This window comes from Cydia pomonella, chromosome 1 (genome assembly GCF_033807575.1).
Source record: "Cydia pomonella isolate Wapato2018A chromosome 1, ilCydPomo1, whole genome shotgun sequence".
Taxonomy (NCBI): Eukaryota; Metazoa; Arthropoda; class Insecta; order Lepidoptera; family Tortricidae; genus Cydia; species Cydia pomonella.
This window is the reverse complement of record NC_084703.1, coordinates 19,372,806-19,392,244: the sequence shown is the minus strand read 5'-3', so window position 1 is coordinate 19,392,244 and position 19,439 is coordinate 19,372,806. Positions and strand designations below refer to the sequence as shown.

The 19,439-nt window shown below is 35.9% G+C and overlaps 1 protein-coding gene across 6 annotated transcripts; it reads right to left on the bottom strand.

Moving 5' to 3' along the window:
* Positions 1–433: 433 nt before the first annotated feature.
* On the bottom strand, positions 434–19,046 carry LOC133526973 (protein DDI1 homolog 2). Of its 6 annotated transcripts, none has more exons than XM_061863859.1 (10): positions 18,394–19,046; positions 17,936–18,148; positions 17,759–17,825; positions 17,412–17,570; positions 15,869–15,967; positions 15,042–15,204; positions 14,742–14,931; positions 9,861–9,938; positions 4,981–5,075; positions 434–2,142 (listed from the first exon to the last, which is right to left on the bottom strand). In XM_061863859.1, the coding sequence occupies exons 1-10, from the start codon at positions 18,653–18,655 to the stop codon at positions 2,062–2,064; spliced, it is 1,407 nt and encodes a 468-aa protein (XP_061719843.1). In that variant the 5' UTR covers positions 18,656–19,046; the 3' UTR covers positions 434–2,061. The 6 variants fall into 6 exon arrangements, with proteins under 6 accessions (XP_061719843.1, XP_061719860.1, XP_061719834.1 ...); XM_061863876.1 differs by having other exon boundaries at positions 4,981–5,069; XM_061863850.1 differs by having other exon boundaries at positions 9,861–9,941; positions 18,394–19,045.
* Positions 19,047–19,439: the final 393 nt, after the last annotated feature.

Genomic DNA, 19,439 nt, shown 5'->3' with positions numbered 1-19,439 from the left:
GGCTCTAACGATTTCAATGAATTTTCTATATGGAGGTTTTCGGGGGGCAAAAATCGATCTAGCTACATAGGTCTTATCTCCGGGAAAACGCGCATTTCTGAGTTTTTATGTTTTCCGAGCAAAGCTTGGTTTCCCAGATATTATTACTATATACACCAACGTAAGTTAAGAAAATACATAATACGTTAAGCCAGTTCGTAGCTGATCATAATAAAACAATAACTTCTTACCAATCACTTCAGTTAAACGGTAGAGCTAGAAATGCAAAGCTAGGAGGCGAGAACTGGTATATAAAAGCTACATAAATTATGCCGGAAATACTTGTTAAAAACCATGTGTGGTGATTATTTTTGAAAATTCGCATTAGTAACATGGCTCCCACATGCCGGTTCCTCCTTAGTAGTAATTGAGGGTATTTAATAAATACTCAGTATTTGTAAATGAATATTTTATTTAAAATGGAAAACCATGCAAAAAATATAAATAACGCTATTATAATAATAGTTAAAGTTAGATTACGGATACGGTTGATACTTCATAATACGTAAAATAAAAACTTTTTTGTAACTATGTACTTACAATGTATATAAATTTACTTATTTGATAGTTCGACTTCATACACAAATTTTTAAGGTCATTCAGACTTGACTATACCAATAGGTAATAGTTATTTGTTTTACAAGGGAGCAAAGTTGCAAGTTTAACCCTTTGTTCTAATATTGATACGCAAGCAAGCGAAAGATTCCAAATTGAACTACGAGCGTTAAACAAACTTTGCTACCGAGTGAAACACAAATTTTTTCACTACATCAACGCAAGGAAAGTACTAGCTCTAAAACATTACAAATCTGATTCAAATTAATGCCATTAGGAAACTACTCAACATTTGTATCGAATTACTTTGCCACTCTTGTGGATAACACATCACTTGTTGAATAAATAGAACCTTTAGCTGGTGTGGTGAAAAAGTACCCAAATATCTGCCAATAACATAATATTAAATAAGTACATACCATAACTTTCTGACTACGGAAATCGTCACATTGCAATAAGACTTCATTCAATTGCATATCCATGTAAAAAAACTTTTACTCTAATAGTACAATAACCATACTCCAATAAAGTATGAATTAAATCAACATATTATGGTATATTTACTCATACAAACAAACGGCAGCCGCTATCCGCTATGCAGTATCCGCAGCGCACAACTGTCGACCGGGCTCGTAATAAAACCTCTCATTCACACTTGCAGGTTTGTGGTATGAATGAAAGGGATAGTGAATGACCCCGGCCGGTGGTTTGGTGTGCGGATACTATGCTAAAACAAACTTACCAATATAATATAAAATACAGCCTTTGCCAAAAATATTGATCACTTATGCGTACAAAACATGGACCTTTTATGTAATTAAATCGTTTTCATACTTTAACATAAACATGGTGTATCTAATCATTATTTTCAGGCTTTCCGAGTTCATATATGTTTTAAAAGCAAAAAACTAACTTATTATAATAATATTTTATTGTGTAGTCGACTTAAAAATGTGATCAATACTTTTGGCAAAGATAAAAGATTTTAGAGCCTTAAGTTACTAAATAAACCCTTCCTTATACTCAGTCCAAAACACGTCCACTTACAACTATATCATAATATTCATAATTAAAATAAAGTAGTTTTCGTGTTTTATATTTCCAAGTGTAGTACCCAACCAAACCGTTACAACCTAGTGTGACTAAGAACTATTTGGTCAAAATAAAATGTATAACTATAAAGGCTCAGATAGTCGGTTCGAGATCTCGCATGCCAGGATATTATTATTACATTACATATTGCCGACTATTGAGAAAGAAGCAATTCAACCGATCGACTAAATATTGCAATGTAATAATATCGCAATGTGAGTTTTCGCATAGTCTAAATGAGCCTTAAGCAAATGACGAGTCCAATGCAATTAGGGCAACCTTCACTCGACATAACTTAGCTCCCGTTATTCTACTAGTGATATTTTTATATTTACCAAACAGTAAAGGTAAGGAGAAAGCGCAACTGTTCCGTCATCAGAACTTAAGTGACTTCGCAAATAGCGCAACGGTTGCCTGCGTCTTGTCACCGTTAAACCGCCGGAGTTCCACGATAGCCTGCAACCAAGCAAATACAGCTGAAACGTTGACCTAACTCCACTCGCGATGTACCGAAAAGTTGCCGACTAGTCGGGAAAGCCGATTATCCGGCCACATTTGTAGTCGGCGACTAGTCGGCAAAAAAGGCCGATTAGTCGGTCTATTATTATAAGGCAGGGATAGACTAGGCGACAAATGTGCCACGACACGTGTTGCCAGCGATGTCGGGTTATGGGGCGCGACGTTGCCGGACTTCGCTCCACATGTCCGGCGACATTGCGCGCCTTATATGTATACTATATCGAGCGTAGACATGTGGAGCGAAGTCCGGCAACGTCGCGCCACATCACCCGGCGTCGCTGGCGACAAGTGTCGTGGGTCATTTATCGCCTAGTCTATCCCTAGCTTTACAGAAAAACAGCCAATACTAAGTAATCAAATGTTTTATACCCATTTTACTCAAATACGTATTTAGGATCCAAAAGTGTGCTTTTTTCTACTCGTCGACAGTATTCTGACTGTAATGGTATAATTAAGATTTCGTATACCAAACTATAATTACGTACTTTTCATCTATGGGCTCCCAACTCAATTAATATAAAACTTTTCAGTCGAGTACCGTGTTTAGGCAACGAAGCTTGTATATTACTTGTACGACACTGACTTACCAATTTTCATTAATTATTTAGGTTTCATAGTTTAGATGACTCGTAGAAAAAATATTGTATACAATAGTAATATAATCAAGCTTTTCAATTTCGTACTTTTCTAAGGCAACGAAGAAGCTTACTGTATAACTTTAATAACATCTTATGTACATGACTTTACAAATAAACATCTTATCTTAAACTCCCTATTATATCACGATTGTATAATAGTACATTACGATACAAGTGCGAAAAATAGGAAATTCGGAACGAGTGGCGATAATTTACGCACTAGTGCGGAAAAGTAGCACCATATGTACTGTAAAATATTTTTTCTCCAATATGCTCGGAAATGTTCACCTTATTGTAGCAAAAATAGTCCGGGAAATTCTTCGTTATGGTCAAACACAAATTTAAAAAATTCAAACCATTATTGTAGTGTTTTAGCGGACGGTAAATTATTACTGTATTGTTTTTTACTTTTCAAAAACATGTATCGACTAAGAAAAACACAAACAGTCAATGAATATAGCCGCGGTCTGCGTCTACACGACGCGGTCAGCATCATTTCAAGCTATAGGATAGAGTCGTGTAACGACGACGTGTATGATCGTGCGAATATTGCGTAATAAAATCAAAGACTATATAACTTATATATTTTTTTAAGGATCTCATGCGTGCAAATACAGCTTATATTGCGCAATTATATTGAATGAGTGAATATTGAATGGTATTGAATGGCTGAATAGTTGTGCCTCTAACTTTTAAAAAATAATCAAAGCGGGAAATTGTTTTTGATGTTTTCGATGTGAAGGTTCGATTTGAGTGCTGGTTGATACTTAAATTATGATAATTTCACCTGATTTCCTGGCATGTTTGGAGAAATGCACTATATATGCCTTGGCAGGAACTGCAATTCGTGGATTCGTCTTCTTTGTCGGAAATCGAAACTCATCCACGAATTGCCCTTTCCCGGCCTCTGCAATAATGTACTATTACAATCGTTATATTACAATAGGTAATAATAACCATTGTTTCTATTACTTTCAATTAAGCTACTAGGACCTACTAAGTTGTCAACCTAAAAAAACGGGCCTCTTAAGAAAAGTCTCAAATGATGCTTTAAGTGCTCAAATAGCAACAGAGAGAGAGAGTTTTGCTTGGAGTTTTCCTGCGAGAATGAATTAAGTATGAGATAATCCGCATGGGATTATTAATGTTGTTCAGTATGTGTGATTGCGGAGCGCATTGCTCGTAGAGTCTATGGCCATTGGGGGAAGGATATTGATTTGGCACTACGAAGGAGAATTTGAAATAAATGTGGATTGTCAAAGGAAACTTTGTAGCCATAATAAGTTTACTGCCATCTTTCGACACATGATTAAAACTTTTAGAACGCCATTTGACTTTGATCCTTATTCTTATAATGATACGTGTTAAATATCAAAAAGTGGCGCCATTTAATAGAGCATAGGCATAGGAAGGTTATGGCGCCATCGCTCGTAACGATGTCAAAATAAAATATTATTGTTCACAAAAGTTTTTCAAGACATATAAAAATTTAAAATATAGTTTGGCAAGAGTCGCTTGTCATTGGAGCATAGGCCGAAATAATCATACTCTTTTTATAAACCCCTAAAAACTGATGAGTATAGTTTTGTTACATGCAAAATTGGTTTGCCAGAATATATGTACTTTCCGTAAAGCCTCTAGAAATAGTATAACTGGACCAGACATGAGCGGTGGGGGGAAATATCCGAAAGGGGTAGTCTTATGTATCTTTCAATAGAAGTAGCAGAGAAAATGTTATCAAGCAACATGTAAATTTGAATTTTTTATTGTGAAACTTTGGATGTCACTTGAAATTATTATGTTCCTGTTATGTCTTGTATTATACTTTTTCTTTGCCTTAGTTTTCGCTGTAATGCAGTACAAATTTTATATATGTAACAATAAAACAATATTTGTGTTGTCCTTGTCACAGTCTCACTTTTTTTTAATAATGAAGTTTATATGGCTTTATGGTTGGTAACAATGAACCCGACCAAATTATGCAGGTTATATTTGGTATATTGTCGTAACCCCGTCGCACTGCGTATGTTCTGTCCCTCACGGGCGCACGCGTATTGCATATCTAAAGGTTAGATTAGACCATACTAAATCTATGATATAAAGGGGGGTATGAAACTAATAAACTATAGTTAAGTACCTGCTCTCTGGTGAATCCCAGGGCTACGATTTCCTCCACCTCCGTTTCGCCGAAAGAGTCCGTAGACAAGATCGTCAAGCTGGGGTCACCTATAACTAAACACATTATACTCTCAATACGAACAGGCATGCAAAACACTACCGCTTATATCATAGGTTATATTATATATCATACGTACATTCATTACGCCCAGAAACCAGAAGTCTAGCTAGCACTGCAAGGTGCAATTCTTATTGTTTAATTTACCGTTTAACTGAGGCGGTTGGTAAGGAGTTACGAGTATTTTGGTTAAACACTGGTTGAAGGCTCGGCTGCATGAAGCTGATTATATTATGAGCGGGTTACCGCAAAATTTTAGTTTATATTGAATTTATACAAAATTTTACACGTGATATTGATTATATATAATCAAGGGCTAATGCGATGAAAAATCCCACGGTAACTGGACTTTATTTGCAAGGGCAGACTCAAACTAAAACCTTAAAAGCTCCAAGTTGGTTCGATAGACATAAATCACGAAAACATGTCTAATTTTAATTGTTAATCTCTGCATACCATTGCAGACAAGTAATATAGCCAAGGGACCAGACGAGCAAATATGTTAACAGAAGTAGGTACTTATATTTACAGAATAGTTGAGATGAAAGTCAAAAACCCAAGGGATCGCCATGTCTTCCGTCGCAAGCTGCACTCACGCACCACATCTTTTGTCCCCTTCTAATTATGAATGTGATGATATTTTCGTAAAATAGACTCGCTATTTTGAAGTGTGAAGTGACTGTAGACTACTAATAGACGTTAGGTCCCCTTATACACAATCTTTTTATTCATTTAGAAGGCACCAGTTAGTTAAATAGATGTGCAAATAACGGGGTTAATATTAAAGTACAGGTTAAATAAAGCCCTGTTGTACCTAGTCGGTCACTAAGTTCTGTTAGTAGGTTTTCAATTAATAAATATAAAAAATCGCTTAAAATAAAAAAGTTCAAGCAGTTTGATAGCTTAGTTTGTAATGATCAAAACATGATATAATAATATAAAATTCAGATGGAGAATTTATGGAAAGCTTGGAAAGCTCCAAAATGCCTGGAGACGTAAGCACGCGGTCAATTTATGAAAATTATACTTTACATAAAAACTTTTTACAAAAAAAAGTAAACCGACTTCAAAAAGGATAAAATAAAATATTATCCTTTTTTAAGTATATGTGTTCCCAACTGAATACTTTGAAGCACACCATGATTTTGGTACGATTCGATAAGGACGCGGCTATATAAATATGTAAAAATACAATTTTCTGTAGGTAAGTACCTACAGAAAATTGTATTTTTGAACCTTCTTAGCGCAGTTCATACCGTGTTTGTCGGTATATTAGTATAAGTCTAATGCGTTTATTTACAGTCGTAATTTTTAAAGAGCTATATTAACTAATTTTCGAACTGTTCATTGCACGCAAGTGTGGAATTGAGACTGAGTTATTTCCAGTCCCTTATCCAGAGAACTTCATTTAAAAATATAAAACAATTCCAGTGCCGACTCATGCCAAATTTCACCTAAATCGATTCAGATATTTAACCGCGAAATCGAGCCAGACAGAATTAATTTCACGTTTATAATACCTATTACTACAGTTGTAATGAGTGTAGACATAAAGCTGATTATTTTTGACATGTGTTGTTACAATTTGGCTTGGCACCGACTTCCATCATATGAGTTGGTGACACGTATACTTAAAAAGGATAATATTTTATTTTATCCTTTTTATTTTTCCTATTTTAGTTATAAGGCATTGTTAAGAGCTTACGAGTAACGCGTGACGCATAAATGAAAAACACAATCATGTTTAACACTAAATTAGTTGACTTTAATAAATAATCACGATTTTCCTCGGGTGCGTCTGGGAAATCATTCCTGCCACTCTAAATCTATCCTCCGCCCCGCCACTGGCCCAAGCCCTCAACCCTCCGATCACTCAACCTCACAGCACATCAACCCCTGATCACTGAAACCCTTGACTCTGAACCACCAACACCAAACCTTCAACCGCTAAGTATTCCCCGATCCCTCAACCCCAGACCCTTCGACTCCTAATCCTAACCCCCAATTCCTCTACATACAACCCCCGACCACTCAATTCCTACCTCCCGATTCCTCAACTCCCAACCCCTTAGTGTCCGACTCATCAATTCACCACCCCCTTGACTGACTCGTCAAGCCAAACCCCTCAGACCCCCGTCTACCTTCACCACCACCGTCTACCTCACATACCTCTCATACGTACCCCTCACCTCCTATTTCCCAACACTGCCTACATCAAAAATCATAATACACCCATAGTATTTATTTATATTATTATATACAAATTAAATAATAACAAAAAATATTTTAAAAAAACTTTTATATTTCACTATTATAACAACAAAAAAATGCACCTAATTATAACAGGTAAGTTCCACATATCTACCGTAGTCTTCATAATCAGTAAGTAGCCTTACCACGAGTTTGACACTGACATATTTGCTATAGCGTAACTTATTTTCTATGCATCTCGCTCGTACTGGCATCCTATTAGTGCGAGCAAGATGTATAGAAAGTAAGTTACGAACACGTCAGTTAATATGTAGAGTCAAACTCGTGGTAAGGCTACAGTTGCACTACATGAAATTGGTACTTTATGAGAGGAAATACTCGAGTTGCTTAAGAATACAGTCAAATCACCTTACATGTGCCTTTAAAAATTGAGGAGATCCCTCAATTCGTCGTGGATTCCATCATCAGATCAGAACCAAAAATATTATGGGACCACCTTAGAGGTAACTCCTTTCAAACCCAACAAAGAATTATTCAAATCGGAGCACGGGTATCGGAGTAATCGTTGAACATATTACATTATAATGAATAATCATCATTATCATGAAAAAATCATCATCATCAGATCCACTCCATTAAGTTGATGGTTTTTGAGAGAAAATGCTAGGTTTGCGTAAGAAAACAACCAAATCACCATACACGTGCCTTTAAAAAATGAGGAGTTCCCTCAATTCCTCATGGATCCCATCATCAGATCAGAACCTAATTAAAATGGGACCAACTTGGAGGTATCTCCTTTCAAACAAAAAAAGAATCACTCAAATTGGACCACAGGTGTCAGAGTAATCGGTGTACATACATAAAAAAAATAGCCACAACCGAATACAGAACATCCTCCTTCTATGAAATTGAAGTCGGTTAAAAAGTGTCTCCAATGCAATCTTGCAAGTTTGCTAGAAGATTCAATTGCTTGTTTTAACAAGGTTTCTATACTAACCCAAATGTTGTGAACACTTTTTTTTTAAGTAGTTACCTAAGATATTCTCCTCCAAACATTGCATATTTTTCAGTTTCGCACGTAAACGTACAGATTTAGACAATTGTGCAGGAGGCAGGCTTGGAATACATAGGTATTTAATCAAAGAAACCCACGTAAATTATATACCTACATAATTAAAGATAAACAATCAAGCTATGAAATTGTACTAGGCTACATCCTAAATATGATTAGAAATAAATAGCATTTAAAAACGACATGAGTGACTCCCTGGAGCGTACTTTTGACGTATTGTTTTACGCCATTTTAACGAGTGCTATAAGGAATTCTGCGAAACCAGAACAAGAATGTTTATTAGGATGTATTGTAAGCTTATCACTTATAAATAACTGTATACATGAATAATTAAAAATCGCTACCTATTTCATTTTATTCCGTAAAAACTCTGGTAACAGGACTTAGTGACCACCTAGGTATATACGTAACTAGTAGTAGTGAAGTCATCAGTCTTGCTTATTTTAAATTTGTAATATTAGGTACGTTTTTCAAACGTATTTTTTAACTAGCTATTGCCCACGACTTCGTCCATGTGGATTTATTTCGGGATGAATTTTCAACAACGCTGAAAGTACATTTCTTGTATTTTATGAAAATGTCTTAATATGAAGTTAGTTTCAAGTGTCTAACTTAATATAAAACTTGATCCCCATACAAGCTTTAATCCTATTTTTAACCTACTTAGGGGTGAATTTCCAAATACGCTAAATTAATTTTCTTCTATTTTAATATAATACTTTTTCACGAAGTTTCAAAATAAAATTTGAACACTAAAAAAACGTTAGGGGTTGAATTTTTCAAAATCGCTTTTTATCTCTTCTACACTTTATAATGCAACCTAGTGTGCTAATTTCAACTTTGTAGCTTTTGTAGTTGGGTGAATCAACTTTTTTTGTTTTGTTATCCTGTCGCGTTGTCCAAGGGACAACAGTGGCACAGTTTGTTTGAAGAGACGTTGTATGCCGTTCTATTAACATGCTTAGTAGGGGGCCCATTATGGACATTGGTTATAACGACCACATAAACGCAAGTTTGATACATTTAAGTACCATAAAATCAGTATTTCAATGAACTTTTGTCCCCTGGACAACTAATCATAACCATGGCAACGAGTGACGCTAAAAAGTTGATTCTCCCAGTTACGGCTCTGCGTTGACGTATCAGTCAGTCAGTCCTGACTGACGCATTCATATATGTATATAGATCAAGAGGTTTGACAAAGTCTGTCCACTTAATAATTTATTTGCCCTAATAAACGTATAGATAATTTTATATACATACATACCTATAAGTTAATTTTTAGTTTTGTACAGTTTACAGGAACTATATCCACTCACATGCTTTTGGTAGCTGTAGTTACCAGCTGTCACCCTTATTTTATTATAATAATAGAAGTCACTGAAAAATATAAAGCACGTGAATGGATATGAAAACATAGTGCTTTGTATAAAAGCATTGCGTACTTAAATGTTTACCTATAGGTAGTTAGAAATCTTGTAAATTTAAAACAACATACCGATTCTCTGGTTAGAGCTCTGCGCCGACGTGGACCCAGATGTCTGGGCGACGGAAGATCTCGCCGCTGGACTGCTTCCTGCTGTTTAACAAGCCATTCCCACACTCAATAGTAGATTCATCAAACACAAGACGACTCTATCTACTTCCACTTGATACGCGATACAAACAAACAAAACACTTAAGGCTTATTTATTAACAGTAATCTACGTCCCTATATTTTATTTAGTAGTATGCAGAATCTACTAAATAAATTAGCTTTAGCTACAACATTACTCAGTACTACACACAGGTCTAAAATGTACAAGATTACCTGCCAAAAATCGAAAACGCGACCAACATCGCACAATACAAATAACACTAGACCCTACCCTACTCAGTGTTGTGTTTCTGCCGGTGAGTAAGGTGGCCAGAGCTCAACGAGGGTGCGGAGTGTTAGGGTCCGCAACGCGCATGCAACTCCTCTGGAGTTGCAGGCGTACATAGGCTACGGAGATTCCTAACATCAAGCGGGCCGTATGCTTATTTGCCACTGACGAAATATAAAACATCGGAATGATGTGAAGGGTAATTGGAAGTATTGAGTTCAGAATTAATGTGATTGCATGAATGATTTGCTTTTGTATCAGTACCTAGTTGGTTACAAGTTCTGTTACTCGATTTGCAACCTCTTTGCAGGCTCACGCAACTAGGAACAAATAAGTTTTGTATGGAACTTGTTTCGCAAATCTTTGCCAACGAAGAAAAATAAAACGTCAGTGCTATTTATTCTGTCAAGTTTACATCAAGTCAACTGTCAGCCTAATTGTTTTGTGTGTTATGATTGTTATGAAGGCTTCAATGTTTTGTTCGGGTATTTCGTGCAATTCCTTTATTATTTTATTTATTATTTAGTGAAAATATCGAAAATAGTGAACCGTGATCAGAGTAAAGAACGAGTTTGTTACAATGCCACCGAGAAAACGGTTTACTAAGTGTGAAATATGTGGCAAGCAAGCCACTCGAGAAAATCACGAAAAAAGGGATTTTATGGCGAAATTTCCCTTGGATAAAGACCGGTACGTATTGCTTTAGATACTTTTGACCTTATTTTGGTGCAGCACGCTTTAAACACATCGAAAATTTGATATTTTATATTATTTTTAGTTGTGAACTAGGGATGTACTAAAACTATCGATAATTGTATGTTTATTTGTATATCAGTGTAAGTAATTAAATAAAATATGTGAAATTTCCTGAGAACTTGCTTGCAATATGACACATAATTAATTCGTCGAAGATTTTCAGTGGAAAATTATCTATCATCTATGCAATAATGGTCATTATTTAACATATTTTTTTAAATCTAGTAATTATATAATATATTAATCTGAAATGTAAGTAAATTAATCTCTCTTTTTGTGATCAATAAAAACTATTATACGACATTATTACACAAATTGACTTAATCCCATAGGAAGCTCAATAAGACGTGTGTTGTGGGTACTTAGACAACGATATATACATATAAATACATAGAAAACACACATGACTCAGGAACAAATACGCATGGTCATCACATAAATAAATGCCCGTACCAGGATTTGAACCTGGGACCATCAGCTTCATAGGCAGGGTTACTGCTCAGTAGGCCAGACCGTTTCTCATGATTAACAGACATATAAATACATAAAAAGTTAGAGCATTGATAAAGGGTTGTTGATAATTGGATGCCAAAAAAACATGATTTATAGGTGCATATTAGCGCTAAATAATCAGTTGATCATCTCATTAGCAAACACTTGGAATATAAACTGTACATAACCAAGGCTGTATGTTTTCAGATGCGGGCAGTGGGTCAAATTTGTTGGGAACGAAGTACATCTTCCCATAGAAAAGTTACATTTATTGAAACATGTATCTGCAGATCATTATGAAAATAGTGCTTTTAATAAAATAAAAAATAAAGAAAAAAAAATAGTGAAGGAATTTATAATTACATTCTGAGTGTAACGAGGTATTCTAAAATAGAATCCTAGCGTAGTGAGGGATTCAAGTGTTAACGCCTAAGGGTGGTATTCCACCTATGCAATTTATTTGTCCAATGTGTATTGCGTCTCACATTTTGCTTAATAACAGAGTGAGATCCCTCCTAGCAGGGAAGAAAAGTGCCACTTTGATCCTTCCTAGTGGTGAAGAACAACAAGGTGTTCTAAAAAAAAAATCGGGTCCAAATTAAGCTCGACCACGTATTAGTCCACTCATAGAACTATGCGCTATATAACATACAACTTAAATGTGGAGTCGATCCTAACTTGATTTCGAGTACAAAATTTGTAAACAAGAGTCTATATTTCAACCCTCCCCATTTTATCGATATCGATAAGAAACGCAGGCGTGTAGCGTACTACACTATTTAAACTGCTTATGTTGGTACTATGGTTCTTTGACAGTTCTTTGTCGTACATTTTGGTAATGATTTGCGAAACAAACGGATTCCACTCGCTAGTATGGAAGTCCCGTCTCTTAAAACGTAGTGATTATATGCTCTTTGCCTCTTTATTTCCGTTAAAACAAATGCTACCGAAAAAATAAAAAATGACAATGTGGTGGATTTGTGAGCTATAATTATATACCACTCATAACGCTTATCTCGTATCTATAATGAATTGGGGCCTAAAAGAGAATCGTATCGTAGTAATTGCGATGCATAAATGTGGGCACCCGCCAAACATGATTTTGAAGTTGCTTGAAAACCTAACAATCAACAAACAATTTGTTTATCGCACAATTAATAGATACAATAGTACTCAGAGCTTCGATGACCGCAAGAGGTCTGGAAGACCACGCACCGTTCGGACCCCAGCTCTAATAAAGGCAGTGAAGGCGAGAATTGCAAGAAACCCCGTCCGGAAGCAAAAGTTGTTGGCAATACAGATGTCGGTGAAGAGAAGCTCCCTAAAAAAGTTATCAATGAAGACCTTGGACTACACGCTTACCGCAGACAAAAAGGTAATTTGCTTAATGGATGATTAAAGGCTATGAGGCTAGAGAGAAGTCGCGTGCTATTGAAGCGGTACGCACAAAATGGCCATCGAAAAATACTATTTACAGATGAAAATTTTTTTACCACTGAAGAATGTTGTAACCGCCAGAATGACAGAGTGTATGCAAAAAACAGTCAAGAGGCGATTGCGGCTGTTCCGAGAGTGCAACGAGGCCATCATCCCTCTTATGTGATGATTTGGCTGGGTGTGTCATACTCAGGGCTAACACAGGTTCATTTCTGTGAAAAAGGTGTGAAAACTGGGGCCAAAGTTTACCAGGAAACCGTTCTCAAACCAATGGTGAAGCCCTTAAGCCACACCCTATTTCAAAACCAGCAGTCTTTCAACAGGACTCAGCTCCTGCACATAGGGCAAAAACAACTCAAGCCTGGTTTCGAAGTAACTAAATTGACTTTATTGCCCACGAAGACTGGCCATCCTTCAGCCCGGACCTTAACCCCCTGGATTATGCCATATGGCAGGTTATTGAGGAGAAAGCCTGTGCTAAGCCCCACACAAATCCTGACTCCCTCAAGCGGGCCATAGTTAAGACAGGGACGGAATTAGACATGACAATCGTGCGTGCCGCTATTGATGACTGGCCTCGTCGTTTGAGGGCCTGTGTCAAAGCTAGAGGAGGCCATTTTGAATGATATTGTCATATGTAATTCCTGATTTGTGTGCTTCATTTTAACTATGAAGCTGTAAAAGTGACCACGTTTTTTTTAATTTGTTGTGTGTCTCTATGGCACTCATTACATGTTCATATGTGTATGTGTTGGCTTCCCTTTTGCACACGTCAATTATCTACAAGCGTAAGCGTCATTCCAGATCTGTAGTACTACTAGTGGAACTACATGTAACTAGCAATATCAAGTTTACTAAATTGACTAATTTTCAAACATTTAGGAATACTGGCGACATATTCAAATATTCTATTTAAATGGTGATCAAATAATATTACATTAAAACACATACCGCCCATGACAAACAGAGCTCTTATTTTTTCACATTAAAATTGTTTACCAATTTTAGAAACCCACACTTCACAAATACTTTTTTAATTAATTTATTATTATAAAGATATAAATGGTGCATATTATATTTTTAAGGCAATTGGCGCCATAACTTATTACTACTCGTAATAAGAGTATCAGATAAGGCAACTATAATAAAAATGAATTTTACTCTTTGGAGGCCCAGGGCGTCTAAAGTAATAAATTATTACTAACAATAAATAAAATTAGAGTGCCTAATGACTGCTCAGAGCGGTCGTTAGCCGAACGGACCTGAATATTTGACCACATTATCACTGCCTATAGTTGATATCTAGAAATGCATACTAAACAGGTATAAGAATTCTGGTTAACCTAAACGCCGCTGCATCTACAGCACTTGTGAGGCCGAACTAAGCTGAATTATTTTTCCTAAACAAGCTGTAAAAATTGAACTCATTTGGTTTCAATTGGCCAGCGGGAATCGAGCTTCATGGACGCTTCGCCACTGCTAAATATGCAGATAAATCTAGCGTTTGCCATCCTGTTGCCGGAAAAAGCTTCACGAGTTCTAAATCATCTAAATGACTTGATCAACTCATATTAGACGACTAGACTAGAGTTAGGAAACAAGACGTTTTGGTTTCAAATACGTGCAGACGGGCTGTTCGTTGTTTTTCAATTTAATGTCAGTTAGGTATGATTAACTGATCTAATCCCTAATACATCAAACAAGGTTTGCAATTTTTATTGGTTTATAAATTACCATTTTTAGTTGTAGTTTATCAAACTTATTTGAAATAATTCACAGCAAATTGGTTTATCGTTTGTAAAAATATTGATTCTTTCTTATTCTCCCACCTTGTTTAGACTTTTCAATTGCATCTTTGACTTGTCTCTCTTCATGGTCCCGCATGGATTGGTTAACTATTTCATCCTCCGATGTGCCGGACAGACGGGCGCACTCTGGTAGATCAGATTCTGGCAAGAATGGAGTTTCGGTGCCTGTGGTTCCAATGCGAAGTACATTCCTCTCCAAGTCTATATTGCACTGTAAAAAATGGGTATCTTTAATAAATGAAATACCGATTAATTTATTTATATACTAACCATATCTATTACTCAAAGAACCTTTAAATTTAATATAACACCTACACTCACCTGATGTCTCTTCAACATGTCTAATCCAAGTAGCATATCCATTGGCTGTTCCTCTAGAACTGAGAAAGATGTGGTCAAAAAGTCTTTTTCTATTCTCATTTGCACCATGTGAATGCGGCCTATGATTCTCTGCACTCCAACACCTTTAGCAATGCCAGCCCATCTGTTTACAAAAACACAATAATGATTTTGAACCAACGCAAACGCCAAAAAAAACACATTACAGACAGAAGATGGCCCTTTTCATTAAACGGATTGTCTTAAGACAGTTAAAATTAAAAGTTCGTCATGTATTAAGTAATTAAAGAATTCTCCATTGATGGGCCTCAAAAGGGCATAGTAATTACAATTTCATATAAAAAAAAAATATCCATTCATTAATTATTTTTAAATTATGGCTTCAGTTCAATGGGACTATTTTGCCAATATAATATAATTGTACGGTCAGTACAAGACAGTGTATGGTGATTTTATTAGCTCTTGTAAAGCGGTAGCTGGACTTTACAATTAGCACATGGACTACCGGCTGTTGATTTCAAAATGGTGGTTAAAAGCGTTTCAAGGTTAATTCTCCATTCATTGCACATTACCACATTAGTTTACTGTATAATAAGCTATCAATGTATGGATATTATACTTTAAACAATATTAATGAGCAAAACACAAAGGAATTAATCACGAGGCTAACTATAAAGGTGGCGCTCGAACCGGAAGTCTTAAAGAGCTTTGTTGCACTAAATTAGTGGTCCTTAACCTTGGCCACCAGGGTCAGGGGATCGAAAAAAAAAAATGTCGAGTAGTTCCTTATCCGTGGGGCTTTGGCTCACCTGGTGTCAACAAGTCGCATGATATTGCATCTCTCTGCACAGGCCGCGGACATGATAGTTGTTTGTGCACCAGAGTCTATAAAAGCCTTGACAGGAAAGCTGCAAATAATACAATTTAAAATTATTGTACTCCGTCTGGTTGTCTCACAATGTAAACTCTCAAAATCTAGAATGTTGTTGGGGCAAAATTGTACAACTTGCTCACAGCAGTAACAATAGAATTAGTGATACAACATTCTACTAAAAAACTGAAAACAGGTTTAATCAACGACATAAAATAATCGAGTAGCTATTTGGGAATAAAACGTGTACTTCTTCTTATTTTGAAATAAGGCTTCTATCAAATCTTAGCTTAATTTTACTAATTACGACTCCGACGTTCTTTGAGGGGTGAGTCGTCGTACTAAATGTATGGGACCATTTAAACTTAATATTTTTAATATTTCTGCTTTTATTAAAAAAAAGGTAATAATTTAATTTTACTCATTGGGTAACGCACTTTCGATATCAGATTGAAGTTTTGTGATATCTGTTATATTTACGGAATTATCGCTTGGCTACACTTAACAATTACACCCTGTATATCGTAAAAATGACATGTAAAATACTAAATTTTATCAATAAATGTTCGAATCTGGTGTGACGATGATAAGAAAAGTAAGCTAAAAAAACCCTGGAATGCTTTTGGGTTTGTATGATGGTGAGTCACAAGATATGTAACATATTTGTGCAGTGTAATATTTTAAAACATCACTATAAAGCAAAGTCATTGTACCTTAGTATTGCAGTTTCATCGAAAACAGGTTCTCATGCCAATTTTAAAAATAATCTTATATCTGACCAAGTCTGGTTAGCCAAGTAACATAATATCAAGTACATTATAATTATATACTATCAAACATGACATTATATTACTATACCACCAAAAAAACCAATGATACTATTTAATACATATTCATAAAACTTTTATGACTGGTCGGCCTATAATATATATTATATATGGGTAGTGATCCTGCCTATTAAGCTGATGGTCCTGTGTTTGAATCCCGGCAAGGGCAGATATTTGTTACTGAGCCATGCTTATGTTAGCTATGTATTTATCTATATAAGTAAGTATGCCTAGTATCCATAGTACAAGCTACGCTTAGTTTGGGGCTAGGACAAACTGTGTAAGATTGACCCCATATAATTATTTATTTATTAAAAAAGTATTTATATCAAATTAAATATTACAGTGAATAAATACGGATCAAAAAAATTTAAGAGAATTTTAATTGCAGCAAGTATTACTGACATTAATGAATAACACCCTTAGTAACTAGTCACCACACCACACTTGGAATCCACTGGTTGTAGAAATGTATGCAATGTAATTAACAGAAGTTACCATTAACTGTTACAGCCGTGATGCATGGTAGGGCAGAAGGCACAATTAACTACAGACAGAATGAGATAACTGAAAAAGAACTACCATATTTAGAAACTTTAAATCGTGGGTTAATTTTTGCATAGCTGTTATTCCTTTTATCACTGTAAGTATTACCCATTGACATGGCAGTTGATGTATAGCATAACCACGGTTCCAAACGTCTCTGGGTTATATTCCATAGCCGCTTCCATGTTGGCCTCTATGTTTTTTTGTCTGATTTCTTCAGCAATCATTCTCTGGGCTTCTGTGTCAAATGGATCAGAGTTCATCATTCTATAGAAAAGAAACGAAACACAGTTTAATATTGCTTCAGGATATTATAGGTTATAGGTACTAGCAGGCTAGGTTTCCGCAACTCGACGTCAATTAATTGCGCCTATTTTGCGTGGAATATTATTATGATATAATAAATATATATGAAACACAAAACCAGTAATTATTAAAACAGGTAAAATACTTGCCTTATTCTTTGTTGTTGACGTTCAGTTCTGGCAGAAACTTGTTCACGGAGGACACTAGCAAAGGTATCTGTAAAAAAGTAAATGTCAAAAGTAAACAATGTCTGCAGCTAAGATGAGCCTAGCTATGTTGTTTTAAGAAATATATAGTTTAGTTTTTCAGTTTATTCTGCTCCTTACCAAGGTTTCCACTAGTAAGTGCATCAGCTAGTCTAGGATTGTTCTGTTTGAGGAGAGCCAGTTGGTCCGGGTTTGCCAGAAACATTTCTCTTATTATACGAGGATCCTCTTCCACAGGTGGACCCCGGGCTGCCATGGATGTGCTTGCCGTGCTTGCACCTGGTGGGACTTGGATACTGCTGAAGTCCAGGCTTGCCAGGCCTGTTGGTAAAGCTGTAAAACAGTACAAATATAAAGAACTAACTAAACACAAAAATGGTTTTACTACATTTAATTTGACAGTCTCTTTACTCTTTAACTTGACAATTTTGTTTGATTTTAAATTTGACAACAGATGCCACTGGAATTGTTTTGGAGTGACTTGTCAATATTGACATAAAGGATGACAAAGCAAAATGCATGTCACTAATAAACGGGGTGGGTGCATAGTAGTGTATGTGAACAAAATAAGACTTTACCTTGGCTGGAGTCGGTAGCATTGACTTCGGGCGCGTGCTGCAGCATGTGCAGTAGCACCAACACATCTCCATCATGTACACCGTGCTCCTTGAGTGATTTCTTGTCGTCTAATAAAGGCTTGCCATTGAAATTCAACGTAATATCTTTAGCTGGAAATCCAGATTCTATTTCGCAAAAAGCCTTGAAATTTTCCAATTCCAAATCCTCCGACACGTCTAAGACGAATATTTCGTCGTTTAGAGTAGTAACTGTAACTTTCATTGTTGAATGTGGTTGCGATGCCGACTTTGCTATGAGTCTACCTACTTTACAAATCTTAGATATGAATAATTATTAATTCTTTTTTAGGAAACTATATACATATGCATTTTAAGCAGTGTTAATATATTAGTCAGTTGCGTCAATATCTTTTAAATAACGAAACTATGCACCGCACGAAATAATACTTTCTTGCTTTATAAAATAATGTAAATTCATGACGGTGGACGGTGGGTGGGAGGTATTTTTAGTGATGTGTTGTATTAGCTCCGTGCACGAAGTTACCGGTTTAAATACGCAACATTATTATATTATAGTTATACCAAGATAACTCTGCAGCGATTTTGATAGCATAGTCTGTGCAAGTATTATTTATTATATACGTCATAATTTCATAAAAGTCTGCCGTCAGTCGTCTATCTATGCTATCAAAATCGGTGCAGATATATAACTCTGGAGGGGTCTCTAGATATATTACAGTTAATGCAGATCTGGGGGCCGGTTTTTAAATTTTGAATGCTCGATTTCGTGTAATTCCCTTCAATATATCTCCACTACTAGGCATTTATATTCTACTAATATAATTTGAAAACGAGTGGTCAATAACACTAGATTCCCAATTTCTATTGCTCGTATTTCTAAAATATCAATTCGCCGTTTTCCACAGATTTTCGAGTAACGAATTCGAGCGCTTGAAATTCAAAAATCAGCCCCCAGGCGTAGAGGCCTTTAGTGAACGAAAATGCCACACATAAAGGTGCGACCAGACCGCAGCTTAAAAAACGGT

Excerpts from the sequence above, each read along its gene's own strand:
- LOC133526973 (XM_061863850.1), bottom strand. The coding sequence starts at position 18,655 with ATGAAAGTTACAGTTACTACTCTAAACGACGAAATATTCGTCTTAGAC. Across the intron at positions 15,968-17,411 it reads ATCAACTGCCATGTCAATGG|CTTTCCTGTCAAGGCTTTTA; the intron begins GTAATACTTACA and ends TATTATTTGCAG. Across the intron at positions 2,143-4,980 it reads TGGGATTCACCAGAGAGCAG|GCTATCGTGGAACTCCGGCG; the intron begins GTACTTAACTAT and ends GCTTGGTTGCAG.